The sequence below is a fragment of the Oncorhynchus keta genome, chromosome 14, assembly GCF_023373465.1.
Source record: "Oncorhynchus keta strain PuntledgeMale-10-30-2019 chromosome 14, Oket_V2, whole genome shotgun sequence".
Taxonomy (NCBI): domain Eukaryota; kingdom Metazoa; phylum Chordata; class Actinopteri; order Salmoniformes; family Salmonidae; genus Oncorhynchus; species Oncorhynchus keta.
Genome location: NC_068434.1, coordinates 42,010,144 through 42,025,970, shown reverse-complemented (window position 1 = coordinate 42,025,970; position 15,827 = coordinate 42,010,144). Strand labels below are relative to the sequence as shown.

General features: G+C 47.8%; 1 protein-coding gene across 2 annotated transcripts in view; it reads right to left on the bottom strand.

Annotated features, from left to right (window-relative positions):
- ptch1 (patched 1) overlaps window positions 1–15,827 on the bottom strand; it is a 77,992-nt gene that overhangs the window by 46,524 nt on the left and 15,641 nt on the right. For both annotated transcript variants that reach the window (XM_052461786.1, XM_052461785.1), the window contains exons 3-7: window positions 4,231–4,420; window positions 4,016–4,085; window positions 2,120–2,211; window positions 1,119–1,317; window positions 887–1,008 (exon numbers count right to left, since the gene is read on the bottom strand). In XM_052461786.1, the coding sequence (XP_052317746.1) occupies window positions 887–1,008; window positions 1,119–1,317; window positions 2,120–2,211; window positions 4,016–4,085; window positions 4,231–4,420 (673 nt within the window). The remainder of the gene's footprint in view (window positions 1–886; window positions 1,009–1,118; window positions 1,318–2,119; window positions 2,212–4,015; window positions 4,086–4,230; window positions 4,421–15,827) is intronic.

Below are 15,827 nucleotides of genomic sequence, written 5' to 3'. Positions count from 1 at the left end.
GTGTGTGTGTGTGTGTGTGTGTGTGTGTGTGTGTGTGTTCAGAGTAAAGAAACCCAGCGTAAGCCAACTTTAAACTGCACTTTAATTAGACAACCTCCAGCGCATTTGTAGATTCACAAATAAATGTCCAGTCTTCTCCAAACCCTGCCGGGCAGAAAGTGCTTACTGTGCATTCTGACCTACAGTAAGGATACTACTCAAATGGCACCCTATGTGGTGCACTACCTTTTGACCAGAGCCCTACACGCCCTGGTCGAAAGTTAGTGCACTGTTGTGGGAACAGGGTACCACTTGGGCTGCAGGCTAAATGTTACATGGAGAGAGCACTTTGGTTATGTACACATTTATGTACCCTGGGCCCTCAGACAGCCTACCGTGTGCTAGCGTGTGTGTGCGTGTGTGTGTGTGTGTGTGTGTGTGTGTGTGTGTGTGTGTGTGTGTGTGTGTGTGTGTGTGTGTGTGTGTGTGTGTGTGTGTGTGTGTGTGTTGCAGTGTCGTAAATCTTGCAGTCATTAGCAGATTCCAGTGAAATCTAAGAACTCCAGCTGTTCCTGCTCAAGTCTGGCTGTGCTGCCTGGACACTAGATAGTTACTACACACACACACACACACACACACACACACACACACACACACACACACACACACACACACACACACACACACACACACACACACACACACACACACTCACTCACTCACAGAGAGACTCTATCGCACAAAGACCCTACTCACACACACTGCCCAATAGATAGAAAGCCTGCACACTCCACCCAACTACCCAAACATTCATCTCTCTCTTTCTCCCTCTCTTGCTCTCTCTCTTGCTCTCTCTTCCCCCCCCTCTCTCTCTCTCTCTTTCTCTTTAGTTCTCACGCTCTCTTACCTGAGTAGTGGTCCCGTGCCGTTCTTGGTGGTCCCCCCTACGATCAGCTCTTCCTGCCAGTGCATGTACTTCCTGGAGAGGCCATGGCATCCGCCAGTCAGGACGCGAGCCACATCAAAGGGCTGCAACACAACAACATGGGTATGTGTCTGCATGGGTGTGTGCACGTATGGGTGTATGGATGCATGTGTACATGTACTGGATATATATATGTGTGTGTGTGTGTGTGTACCTTGGTGGTGTTCTTGTTGGGAGCCGTGAGGGGACAGTCGGGGTCTTGGGGGTTGAGACAGGGTCGGTCCATGTAGCCGTGTCCCACGTCAGCCTTCTCCAGCATCTCCTCCCAGCTGTCCACCTGGAACTTCAGAGTCCGCAGCTCCGTCAGGAACTCCTTGGGGTCAAAGTTGGTCCACTGCAGAGGGGGCTTTCCACTGCGGAGGGGGAGGGACACACACCAGAGAGATCAGAACATACACACATAGCTAGGCTAGATGAGTTTGTTCCTCACTGCCCTCTCTCTTCTCCCCATCAGCATTAACTCTCTCTCTGGTTCAGATCACATTGTATGTGTTTAACCAGGCTCGGGTCAGTTTCCGGGCCCATAGTAAAAACCTTTTTTTATTGTCGGGGGTAGCAAGGGAAACACGCAGAGAGAGAGAGAGAGAGAGAGAGAGAGAGAGAGAGAGAGAGAGAGAGAGAGAGAGAGAGAGAGAGAGAGAGAGAGAGAGAGAGAGAGAGAGAGAGAGAGAGAGAGAGAGAGAGAGAGAGAGAGAGAGAGAGAGAGATCTGCTGAATATTACTGTAGTGGGGAACTATTAGAAACTGAAAGGCCATACAATGGTGTGAGGCCCCGAGCTGGAGAGAAACAAATGCCAGCGATGTGCCTGCCAGATACAGCGACACAGCCCAATGTTTCAGGTCGGTTTAATCCAGTTGCATGTCTGTGTTAGGTGTCTGTCTATTAGTTGGGTGTGTGTGTGCTTGGCAGCCACTAGGAGAGGTGGGTAAACACACCTCCAAATCACAGAATGACACAATCTCCAACATCTCGAAGAACATTCCAGAATCCAACGCTACAGAACCGCCAAAAATGTGGAGATCCGCCCAGTCGGATGAGCTGATACTAGACGTCTGTCAATAGTCGTGGTTTCCAGATCTACAGGCTGTGATGTGGGTACAATGACGTGTGTTTGTTTTGTGTGTGTGTGTGGTGTGTGTATACTATGTACTCACGGGAGGTAGAACATTCCAGACTGGAGCTTGGCTCCCTCCCAGAAACAGTCCAGGGGCGTGATGATGAGACAGGGGTGCAGCTTCTCAATAATCTGACAGGGGACAGCAGGCACCGTGTTACCGCTGACGCTCCAATCACTACATTGTAACTAGAGGTCGACCGATTATGATTTTTCAGCGCCGATACCGATGCCGATTATTGGAGGACCAAAAGGCCGTTACCGATTATTGGCGTTCCAAAAACCCCGGTACCGATTATTGGAGGCCCAAAAAAACCCGATACCGATTATTGGAGGACCCAAAGGGCCGATACCGATTAATCGGCCAATTTATTATTATTTTTAAGTGTATTTGTAATAATGACAATTACAACAATACTGAATGAACACTTATTTTAACTTAATATAATACATCAATAAAATCAATTTAGCCTCAAGTAGAGAATGAAACATGTTCAATTTGGTTTAAATAATGCAAAAGCAAAGTGTTGGAGAAGAAAGTAAAAGTGCAATATGTGCCATGTAAGAAAGCTAACGTTTCAGTTCCTTGAACATGAGAACATATGAAAGCTGGTGGTTCCTTTTAACATGAGAACATATAGTTATTATAGGACTATTTCCCTCTATACCATTTGTATTTCATTAATTCATTTACATTTACATTTAACATGACGTCTTCAATATTCCCAGGTCCAGTAGAAAGTTTTAGGTTATGAGAAGTTATTATAGGTACTAGGTGGGGTTTCAGGTTCTCCTCTATACCATTTGTATTTCAGTTTTGATTAACCTCAGTTGACTATTGGGTGTATGTCAGAGCCTGGAGGTACTGAGGCACTATTAGTACTAGGCCAGTGTAACAGTATAGCTTCCGTCCCTCTCCTCGCTCCTCCCTGGGCTCGAACCAGCAACACAACGACAACAGCCACCACATCGAAGCAGCGTTACCCATGCAGAGCAAGGGAAACAACCACACCAAGGCTCAGAGCGAGTGAAGTTTGAAACGCTATTAGCACGCGCTAACTAGCCAGCCATTTCACTTTGGTCACACCAGCCTCATCTCGGGAGTTGATAGGTTTGAAGTCATAAACAGCGCAATGCTTGACGCACAACGAAGAGCTGCTGGCAAAACGCACAAAAGTGCTGTTTGAATGAATGTTTACACGCCTGCTTCAGCCTACCACCGCTCAGTCAGATACGTGTATGCTTGTATGCTCAGTCAGATTATATGCAACACAGGACATGCTAGATAATATCTAGTAATATCATCCACCATGTGTCGTTAACTAGTGATTATGATTGATTGTTTTTTATAAGATACGTTTCATGCTAGCTAGCTACTTACCTTGGCTTACTGCATTTGCATAACAGGCAGTCTCCTCGTGGAGTGCAACGAGAGAGAGGCAGGTCCTTATTGCGTTGGACTAGTTAACTGTAAGGTTGCAAGATTGAATCCCCCGAGCTGACAAGATGAAAAGCTGTCGTTCTGCATCTGAACGAGGCAGTTAACCCACCGTTTCTAGGCCGTCATTGAAAATAAGAATGTGTTCTTAACTGACTTGTCTAGTTAAATAAAGATTAGATAAAGGTTTTTTTTAAAAAAACGGCAAATCAGCGCCCAAAAATACCGATTTCCGATTGTTATGAAAACTTGAAATCGGCCCTAATTAATCGGCCATTCCGATTAATCGGTCGACCTCTCACGTTATAGTAACCTCACATTATAGTAACATCACATTATAGTAACATCACATTATTCATTCTGAATGGTCTGACAGGGGACAGCAGGCACCGTGTTACCACTGACGCTCTACCACTATGAACCATGTTCTACCCCTCTGTATACGAGGCAGTGTTTGGTGTAGAAAGAGAGAGACAAACTCAGCTCACTCATGCTTACCTGGTCCATAAAATGAGCTTCGGTAACAAGTTCTCCTGATTTGTAGCATAAATGTTCCAATTTCCATTGTCTGAAAAGACAAAATATAATTTACCACAGCAGGTTCAGACCGATCGAAAACATAATTTGTTTGAACGTGTGTGTGTGTGTGGTGTGTGTGTGTGTGTGTGTGTGTGTGTGTGTGTGTGGTGTGTGTGTGTGTGTGTGTGTCACACCTGTTAAAGAGGTAAACGTGCACTCGGCTGGCCCTGATAGCTGAATCCAGGTGCTGTTGCAGCGCCTCCACAGTGAGCACGTTGGCGCCCTCCTGCCGCGGCGTCTGGATCATCAGCTGGGGACTGAACATGGCCTCCTCGCCCATCTTCTGACGCGTGTACTTCAGCTCCTGATTCACCCTGCCGCCCACTGCACACCAGAGGAGACACCACACACACACGCACACTTAGAATGTCAGTACGGTGTCATAAAAGGCCAGTCTCGGCCTCAGCGTTTGGCTCCCCAGCCCTACAGTGGTAAGAGAGGAGGGAGACACCCCTCCCTCCCTCCCTCCCTCCGTGGCGTGGTGAGGCTAAGCCCTATGCGTGAGCTCCCAGCCCCTCCAGCTACAAAAGCAGCCTTATGGTAGGGCTGTGGCGGTCTTGGAATGTGAGGTTAAGGTAACTGGCCAGGGCCAATGTACACGGTCACCGAGGTAACCGTTTGGGGGAGGGGGGGGGGCAAAAAAGGGACGTCATAATTCTGTTTCTACACTTGTTAACATGGATATGTTTCTAAATAAAAACCGATTTGAAACAAGCCATTACACTTCGTTATTACCAGGTCATTACTTATAAATATTCATCAACAAATGAAGAAAGTCAAAATACAAAGAAATGCCAACTTTGTCCTTGACTGTTGGCTTTTCTACATACATATTTTTAAAATCCAAATCCTATTTGAACGCACAAACGATTCAAACGAAGTCCGATGGGTTTTCTCCCACTTTTCCCGAAATATTCGCGTAACGTCATATACGGTGCTGCTGCGGCCATTCGATGGCACTGGCACTGACATGTTTTCTTCAAAGAGAGGACGCCGTAACGAGAGATATACTGTAGCCCGAGCTATCGAAAAGACGAAATCGTGACAGGAGTGTTTGATTCTCATTAAAGAGATGGAGTCCAGACAGGCTACTTTAGGTAACGTTCTGAACGGACGTATAGGCCTTTCGAGAGAATCAGCCAGCTCTCACATGCACGTAAAAGCAGCCGCCAATCAAAACCACCAGCGTGTCAGACACAGGAGCAAACATTTCTCCTTTCCTTAAAACGTATAAGAAAATCTAGGCCTACCTTACACTCTTAGAAAAAAGGGTGCTATCTAGAACCTTTTGGTTCCAAGTAGAACCTTTTCTATTCTACATGGAACCCAAAAAGGTTCTCCATGGAACCAAAAAGGGTTCTTCCTGGAACCAAAAAGGGTTCTCCCATGGAGTCAGCCGAATAACTTTTTTGGAAACGTTTTTTTAAGTGTAGGCTTTCTGAAAGTAGGCTATACGATCATTAATTGACAAGGAAAGTACGATGGGGACAGCTTCGCTATCGCATGAACACGAAATTGACAATCATTCAAATCAAAATCAATACACATGCCAATAGCCTATTAATCAGCTATGCTGATTATGGAGGGGGAGAGTGTTGGAAAGATTTTTCAAATACTGTGAAGAACTATTATAATTGTAATGGATGTAAAATATATATATATATAAATGTAAACATTACTTTTTTGACTTACTGTGTGAGGTGAACAAACATTTTCTACCTCCCAATCCTGCTGGCCACTCCCTCAGTCTCTACCTCCCAAGCCCTCCAATCCTGCTGGCCACTCCCTCAGTCTCTACGTCCCAAACCCTCCAATCCTGCTTGCCACTCCCTCAGTCTCTACCTCCCAAGCCCTCCAATCCTGCTGGCCACTCCCTCAGTCTCTACCTCCCAAGCCCTCCAATCCTGCTGGCCACTCCATCAGTCTCTACCTCCCAAGCCCTCCAATCCTGCTGGCCACTCCCTCAGTCTCTACCTCCCAAAGCCCTCCAACACGGCTGGCCACTCCTTCAGTCTCTACCTGCCAAAACCCTCCAATCCTGCTGGCCACTTCCTCAGTCTCTAGTCTCTACCTCCCAAAACCCTCCAATCCTGCTGGCCACTGCCTCAGTCTCTCCCTACCAAACACTGCCTCCGTCTCTCCCTCCCCAAAACCCTCCAATCCTGCTGGCCACTGCCTCAGTCTCTACCACCCAAAACCCTCGAAACCTGCTGGCCACTGCCTCAGTCTCTCCCTCCCAAAACCCTCCAATCCTGCTGGCCACTGCCTCAGTCTCTCCCTCCCAAACCCTCCAATCCTGCTGGCCACTCCTGCTGGCTCCCTCCCAAACCCTCAGCTGGCCACTCTCAGTCCTCCCCCAAAACCCTCCAATCCTGCTGGCCACTGCCTCAGTCTCTCTCCCTCCCAAAACCCTCCAATCCTGCTGGCCACTGCCTCAGCTCTCTCCCTCCCAAAACCCTCCAATCCTGCTGGCCACTGCCTCAGTCTCTCCCTCCCAAAACCCTCCAATCCTGCTGGCCACTGCTTCAGTCTCTCCCTCCCAGAACCCTCCAATCCTGCTGGCCACTGCCTCAGTCTCTCCCTCCCAAAACCCTCCAAAACCCTCAAAATCCTGCTGGCCACTGCCTCAGTCTCTCCCTCCCCCAAAACCCTCCAATCCTGCTGGCCACTGCCTCAGTCTCTACCACCCAAAACCCTCGAAACCTGCTGGCCACTGTCTCAGTCTCTACCTCCCAAAATCCTCCAATCCTGCTGGCCACTGCTTCAGTCTCTCCCTCCCAGAACCCTCTAATCCTGCTGGCCACTGCCTCAGTCTCTACCACCCAAAACCCTCGAAACCTGCTGGCCACTGTCTCAGTCTCTACCTCCCAAAACCCTCCAATCCTGCTGGCCACTGCTTCAGTCTCTCCCTCCCAGAACCCTCTAATCCTGCTGGCCACTGCCTCAGTCTCTACCACCCAAAACCCTCCAATCCTGCTGGCCACTGCCTCAGTCTCTGCCTCCCAAAACCCTCCAATCCTGCTGGCCACTGCCTCACTCAGACATGCTGAAACATCCACTGAAAGCTGCAAGAAAACGCTAATCAATTATTTCGGTTTTTTTCCCCCCCCTTTGCATCCATCTCTGCCTCATCGGGTGTCATTTTCTGTTCATTTCCCAATGACTCGACAGGTTGAACTGCCACCCGATACGCAGCAGGTGATCTGCCGTGCCGAGGTTCGCGTTGACCTGCCTTGTCCCTATAACCTGTTTGAAGACATCATCCGTATTTGATGAAACTGACACATCTGTCTGGGACAACAAAGAAGGTTCTTCAACAAACACTGTTATTTTCCCCTCGGACATCATTTCTGGACCCTCCTCTCCTCCGTTTCATCAACACAACCAAAACAATAACGAAGGCTGAGCTGGTGAGGTTGACACACAGAGCATTTCTACTCTACTGAGTCTTTGCCACAGACCATCTCTGCTCACCACTGACCATTGTCAGACTAACGTGACGCAGAATGTCAAGACAGGTCACTATTCCCAACAGCCATGTCACATCGTTGCCTAACACACACAGACACACACACACACACACACACACACACACGCACGCGCAAGGCTCTGTGAGAGAACCGAGCTGAAAAATCTGTTTGAAAATCTGTTATGTTTTATATGCTCTAATTCGATTGCTCGACTACAATTCGTGAAACAGGAAACAGGCATAGGCGGAATATTTTCAGCCTATTGTAATCATATTAAAGTTGAACATAAGCATGCTATTCGGTCCAGGGCCAGACCACCCAGACCACCCAGGCAGACCAGAGAGCAACGTGGAGGGAGGGGGCCATGTCTGTGCGTATTAGGGAAACGCACTTGATTCCCCCCACCCCCAAACACAGCGCTCCCATCCGATCCGGGTCGAGTGCGTGTTTAGAATCGACATCATTAATAGCAGGCCTGAGTTAACCAGAGACGGACAGAAACATGCTTTCTCCTGCTCTCGCCGCTCCCACACATCTACCACGACCCACACACACAGGCCAGCATGGAACTGATTTACAACTCATGGAACTGTGCGTGTGTGTGTGTCCTGTCTAAAAACAGCCCCCTAGACCATAGGCACTAGTGTAGAGCTTAGAGGATTTGATGGGTGTAAGCTATGTGTTACACCTCTCTACCTTTCCCTCTGAATTTCCTGCATATTGCTTGCGCCTATCCAGTCCTCTCAGAGTCTGCTTTAGGGTGTAGGGTGTAGGGTGTAGGGGGCTAATGGGGTTATTTCTGGATGGGACAAGGCCAATGTCACGAGAGTCAATGTCACTACACACAACAATGTGCCACGCAACACTATACTCGAGGACACACAGAGCATGTACAAGCTTTCAAAGTGCACTAACAAGCCTGGCTAGCACTTGACAATGTTCTTATTACCATGTATTACTGTGTAAGTATTGTGATATATTCACGGTTATACTGCCCTTTCAACAGTAACCTTAGTCCTAAGTGCAGTACAACAACAAACAACTGCAGTACTTGTTACACCACTCTTGAATTATGATACAGTTATAAGGACAAGTCAAGTGTTGCTTCAGCCTGCTCGGAGTCACAGAAAGGATGAGAACAAACTGACCAATCAGAATGGTGCAGAGGAAAAACACTCCTCGTCCAATGTTCTGAACACATTCCAAGCCCAACCAATCTTCTGGAGTTTACAACGACGACTTGAGGGTTTGGACAGAGAAGAGGAATGCAAAGAGACACAAACATGTACGCGCATACACGCATCTCTCTCTCTCTCTCTCTCTCTCTCTCTCTCTCTCTCTCTCTCTCTCTCTCTCTTCCTCCCTCTCTCTCTCTCTCTCTCTCTTCCTCCCTCTCTCTCTCTCTCTCTCTCTCTCTCTCTCTCTCTCTCTCTCTCTCTCTCTCTCTCTCTCTCTCTCTCTCTCTCTCTCTCCTCCTCTCTCTCTCTCTCTCTCTCTTCCTCCCTCTCTCACTCTTCCTCTCTCTCCCTCTCCTTCTGTCCCTCTCTCTCTACAGGAAGCAGCGCATTACGACCTCAGGCTTGGAGAATTCCACACTTCACGAGGTTACAGCGTTTCGGGGTCAACACTCGCCTAGCCTCAGGGTGAAATTAACACCCCAGCTGGACCAAGAATGTGTGTGTGTGTGTGTGCGTGTGTGCGTACAGGAGCGTGCTCACTCGTGTGTCTGCGTGTGTGCATGCTAGTACAAGTATGTGTGTGTGTCTATGGCAATCTATCGTAACTTTGGTAAATTATATTTGGAAAAACATTTTCAAAAATGAATTCATATATAGTATTCATTTTTTATATCTGTGTCCATATTGTCAGTGAGTTTCTAGTTGATGGACCGTATGGTTCGAGAGGAACTAGACTAATTAATTAATGAATTCATTTCAAAAGTATCAACTATACAATGGCATTATGTTCAATTAACTCTCCAACTCTTCCAACTACTGACTTTTTTCACAACTGCCTCCAGTTTGACGCCAAAACAAACCGACATAGTAAAATAACTAAAAGTTTGAGAAAAAAATGTAGAAAATATAAAGGATATTTCATGCTGAAACCCTCATATTAAACACCAACGATATTCACTCATTTGGTTGATATTTAGGAAAGCCTTTTAAAGCTTTCTCATCCTATATGTCTAAAATAAAAATAAAACATCTTATTTAATCGTTTAATATGTTTCACGTGAGGCGACACAGATGGCCAAAGATAATTACAGACACCTGCACAAATCTGAAGCACCCAAAGGGGCCATTAGATGTCTTGTGATAGACGACATAAAATCCTTGAAAGATACCAACATTTCTGGTTAAGTTTACTGGTAAACTTGCAAAGTTTCCAGTAACTTACCCTCCCTTTGCAACCCTATGCGTGTATGCAGCTCATCAATGACACACATCTTATGTGCTCTCAGGAGACGTGGCTGACCTTAAGTCCTCATTCATATCACCAAGGTGTCTCCGTTCTACCCAAACGTTTCTCCGAAACAGGCCCAGTCCCTCTCAGGTAGCCTGCTGCCTATTCCTTTCCACCACAACTACTCCGCAGTGTCACCTCAGCAATACACAGGCCTCTTTCTTGGATTCTCCCAGTCGTTTTAGGGGCTTTTTATGCATTGATCTTCTCTTTCTCAAAACCAAACAGAAATTGAAACGATTGCATACTTGTGGCATTGAGCACTGCCACCCCAGGTGAAATAGATTGTGATTTACGACACTGTGCTGACTGAACCAGAGTAGAGCCAACAAATACGGTTTAAACCCCAGTCAATCAGTCAGTCAATCAGTCAGTCAGTCAGTCAGTCATCTCCAAGAGAGCGGTGCTGCAGGTGAAGCTAACCCCGTCACGAGACGAATCTCAATAGACAAAACAGCACACATCCGCTAATTCCAACGCAACGAGGTAGTGTGTGTGTGTGTGTGTGTGTGTGTCACTGTGTTCGCGCCTTCAGTGAGGGCATTTAGTTTGTTGTATAACATTAACCCCTGGTGTGTGTGTGTCCCCTGTCCTATTCTCAAATTGGGGGGAGAGAAGAAACCCAGAGAAGGGGAGAGGAGAGGGGAACAGAGTGGGTAAAAGGGGGGAGAAGTGGATTCTAAGGAACTGACATCACACCCCATCCCTCCCCTTCTCCCCTTTTCTACCATTCTTACCTCGGAGGTCTTGTCTCTCTCTCTCCATCTCTCTCCATTCAAGCAGGACACTGGCTTCTGATTGGCTTGTCTCATGGAGGCTGCATGGGGCTCAATACAATAGGCCTGCCCCCCTCGTGCCCCCTCACCCCTGCCCACCCCTCCAACCCACACTACAACATAAGAACAACCCCTTGCAAACTCAAACCCATATCCTGACATCACAGCAGCCGGAGTGGTTGGGGGGGAGGGGGTTAAGGCTGGAAGTAGGGTGGCAGAGTGTGTGTGTGGGTGGGTGTGTGTGTGTTTGCAGGGGGGGGCAGGATTAGCTGGATTAGGGCTCTCTCAGCCAAACCCCCTGTAGTGACATGGAAGTCTCTAGAACCAGGTCACCTCACTGCCACCGACCCACCAGCGACCCTGACACACCAACAGCCCCATACCCTCCAGATCATCGTCTGTAGCCCATCTGTCTGTCTGTCTGTCTCTCTCCCGGTTTCTCCCTGTCTCTCTCCCTGTCTCTCTCCCTGTCTGTCTCCCTGTCTCTCTCCCTGTCTCTCTCCCTGTCTCTCTCCCAGTTTCTCCCTGTCTCTCTCCCTGTCTCTCTCCCTGTCTCTCTCCCTGTCTGTCTGTCTGTCTGTCTGTCTGTCTGTCTCTCTCTCTCCCGGTTTCTCCCTGTCTCTCTCCCTGTCTCTCTCCCTGTCTGTCTCCCTGTCTGTCTCCCTGTCTCTCTCCCTGTCTCTCTCCCTGTCTCTCTCCCAGTTTCTCCCTGTCTCTCTCCCTGTCTCTCTCCCTGTCTCTCTCCCTGTCTCTCTCCCTGTCTGTCTGTCTGTCTGTCTGTCTGTCTGTCTGTCTGTCTGTCTGTCTGTCTGTCTATCTGTCTGTCTGTCTGTCTGTCTGTCTCTCTCTCTCCCGGTTTCTCCCTGTCTGTCTGTCTGTCTGTCTGTCTGTCTGTCTGTCTGTCTGTCTCTCTCTCTCCCTGTCTGTCTGTCTGTCTGTCTGTCTCTCTCCCGGTTTCTGTCTGTCTGTCTGTCTGTCTGTCTGTCTGTCTGTCTGTCTGTCTGTCTGTCTCTCTCTCTCCCGGTTTCTCCCTGTCTCTCTCCCTGTCTGTCTGTCTCTCTCCCGGTTTCTCCCTGTCTCTCCCCCTGTCTGTCTCTCTTCCTGTTTCTGCCTGTCTGTCTATCATATTACCTTGCTCTGTCTATCTCAGCAGTTCCCAACTTTATCAACTCTGGGGACCACCAAATCACCATCTTAAGCTCTTGAGGACCCCCCGGAGTCTCCGAATTCTTTGGATATAAAATATTTTTGTGGTCAAAATTAGTCAATTCTGTTTGTCTCTCTTCTTCTCTCTGTCTGTCTATCTTCTTCTCTCTTTCTGTCTATCTGTCTCTCTTCCTCTCTTTGTCTGTCTCCCTGTCTCTCTTCTTCTCTGTGTTTGTCTATCTGTCTCTCTTCCTCTCTCTGTTTGTCTATCTGTCTCTCTTCTTCTCTGTGTTTGTCTATCTGTCTCTCTTCCTCTCTCTGTTTGTCTATCTGTCTCTCTTCTTCTCTGTGTTTGTCTATCTGTCTCTCTTCCTCTCTCTGTTTGTCTATCTGTCTCTCTTCTTCTCTGTGTTTGTCTATCTGTCTCTCTTCTTCTCTGTGTTTGTCTATCTGTCTCTCTTCTTCTCTGTGTTTGTCTATCTGTCTCTCTTCCTCTCTCTGTTTGTCTATCTGTCTCTCTTCTTCTCTGTGTTTGTCTATCTGTCTCTTTTCCTCTCTCTCTGTCTCTCTTCCTCTCTCTCTGTCTGTCAATCTGTCTCTCTTCCTCTCTCTCTGTCTGTCAATCTGTCTCTCTTCCCCTCTCTCTGTCTGTCAATCTGTCTCTCTTCCCCTCTCTCTGTCTATCTGTCTCTTCCCCTCTCTCTGTCTGTCTATCTGTCTCTTCCCCTCTCTCTGTCTGTCTATCTGTCTCTTCCTCTCTCTATGTCTGTCAATCTGTCTCTCTTCCCCTCTCTCTGTCTGTCAATCTGTCTCTCTTCCCCTCTCTCTGTCTGTCTTGCCAAAGCAAGTGAAGCAGACTCTCTTCCTCTCTCTCTGTCTATCTGTCTCTCTTCCTCTCTCTCTCTCTGTCTGTCTATCTGTCTCTTCCTCTCTCTCTGTCTGTCTATCTGTCTCTTCCCCTCTCTCTGTCTGTCTATCTGTCTCTCTTCCTCTCTCTCTCTCTGTCTGTCTATCTGTCTCTTCCCCTCTCTCTGTCTATCTGTCTCTCTTCCCCGCTCTCTGTCTGTCTTGCCAAAGCAAGTGAAGCAGACTCTCCTCCTCTCTCTCTGTCTATCTGACTCTCTTCCTCTCTCTCTGTCTGTCTATCTGTCTCTTCCTTTCTCTGTCTATCTGACTCTCTTCCTCTCTCTCTGTCTCTCTTTCTCACTCTCTGTCTGTCTATCTGTCTGTCTTTCTCACTCTCTGTCTGTCTATCTGTCTGTCTTTCTCACTCTCTGTCTGTCTATCTGTCTGTCTTTCTCACTCTCTGTCTGTCTATCTGTCTCTCTTCCTCTCTCGCTGTCTGTCTATCTGACTCTCTCTATTTTACTTTTTCTTTCCCACACGTTTGTCATCCGACAGACTCCCACCTGATGCTGCTGTCAATCAACCAGGAAGTATTTGATCCTTACAGGACACGGGTCAGAGTTCAACTGTCCCATCAACTCACCCTCCAGCCTTCCCTCATACCCACTCCAACCGCACCTCACCCTCCAGCCTTCCCTTATACCCAGTTCCAACGCACCTCACCCACCAGCCTTCCCTCATACCCAGTCCAATTTCACCTCACATCACCCTCCACAGTCTTCCCTCATACCCAGTTCCACCTCACCTCACCCACCAGCCTTCCCTCAAACCTAGTCCCACCTCACCTCACCCTCCAGCCTTCCCTTAACACCCAGTCCAACCTCACCCTCCAGTCTTCTCATCTCACCTCACCCTTCAGTCTTCCCTCATACCCAGTTACACCTAAGCTTATGAGCTAGCTAAGCTTATGGGCTAGCTAAACTCGTGGGCTAGCTAAACTCGTGGGCTAGCTAAACTCGTGGGCTAGCTAAGCTCATGGTCTAGCTAAGCATATCGGCTAGCTAGGCTCATGGCCTAGCGAAGCTTATGGGGTAGCTAGGCTTATGGGCTAGCTAAGCTTATGGGGTAGCTAGGCTTATGGGCTAGCGAAGCTTATGGGGTAGCTAGGCTCATGGGCTAGCGAAGCTTATGGGGTAGCTAGGCTTATGGGCTAGCTAAGCTTATGGGGTAGCTAGGCTCATGGGCTAGCGAAGCTTATGGGGTAGCTAGGCTTATGGGCTAGCGAAGCTTATGGGCTAGCTAAGCTTATGGGCTAGTGAAGCTTATGGGCTAGCTAAGCTTACGGGCTAGCGAAGCTCATGGGCTAGCGAAGCTCATGGGCTAGCGAAGCTTATGACGTGGTCATGTTAAGTAACTGCACATGCGTAATACTACATTCCCTTTGTGATCAAGTTGTTTTGGAGGAAAGAGTTTTGCACGTCTCTAATCATGACACATTCAGTTACCTGAAAGTGTGGTTTGAAATTAGGTGTTTTGCTTTCATTCCAACAGCAAATGGCTACTATGGGAAAGTCTGCCACATCTGCTTAGAGAAGCAGCATTGCTGTACAGGCCAAGGTACCAATATGAGCTGAGAGCTGAGACCCTATCTGACCGGCAAAAGCTCTCACCTCCCTCTCTCCTACAGCTTTCAGAGGGAAGCAGAGAGAGAGAGAGAGAGAGAGAGAGAGAGAGAGAGAGAGAGAGAGAGAGAGAGACAGAGGAGAGAGAGAGAGAGAGAGAGAGAGAGGGGGGCTCTGACCCGCAGCTGTAGCACAATACCCCGAGCCCCCCACACTTCCCCGACCCCTGACACAAATGTGACACCCCAGCTGCCAGTGCCTGCTCCCCCCACCCCAACATTACCATATGTATGGCCCCCGCTCTCATAATTATGCTAATCACCTGTCCAGCCCTGCAGCCCCTCCAATGGGTGTATTTAGCAGTCGGCTAGCTCCCAATGCAGCCTTCCCTGGGCCCGAGGTGTACATTCACACACTCACGCAGCCCTCAATGGGCAGATTCTTCCACTTTGCTGCCTGCATTCAGCTCCCTCTCCCCTGAAGAAACCCTATTCAAGTCCACTGGATTTGAGTGAGGAAAGAAGAAGAAATAAGGCGAGGAAAGTGGGAGTGTGTGTGTGTGTGTGTGTGTGTGTGTGTGTGTGTGTGTGTGTGTGTGTGTGTGTGTGTGTGTGTGTACGTTCCACCCAAAATACTCAAGAGGTCGAGCTAAATGATATATCAATTGGTGTGAGAGAAGAAAAGCGAGCTAGAGATAATATTTTTTTAATTTAGAGATGGAAGGTGGAATAATACGGCCTTTCTTTGTCACACACACGTACACCTGTACACACACACACACACACACACACACACACACACACACACACACACAATATATGTTTCTCTATCTAATGCAGAAGAATGAGCTCCCCAGCACACATAAACAAACAGCCTGATCACTAGAAATAGACAGAAATTCTGCATGTTTGAAAACAGCCTGATCACTAGAAATAGACAGAAATTCTGCATGTTTGAAAACAGCCTGATCACTAGAAATAGACAGAGATTCAGGATGTGTGAAAACAGCCTGATCACTAGAAATAGACAGAGATTCTGGACGTGTGAAAACAGCCTGATCACTAGAAATAGACAGATATTCTGGATGTGTGAAAACAGCCTGATCACTAGAAATAGACAGATATTCTGGACGTGTGAAAACAGCCTGATCACTAGAAATAGACAGATATTCTGGACGTGTGAAAACAGCCTGATCACTAGAAATAGACAGATATTCTGGACGTGTGAAAACAGCCTGATCACTAGAAATAGACAGATATTCTGGACGTGTGAAAACAGCCTGGTCACTAGAAATAGACAGAGATTCTGGACGTGTGAAAACAGCCTGATCACTAGAAATAGACAGAGATTCTGGACGTGTGAAAACAGCCTGGTCACTAGAAATAGACAGATATTCTGGACGTGT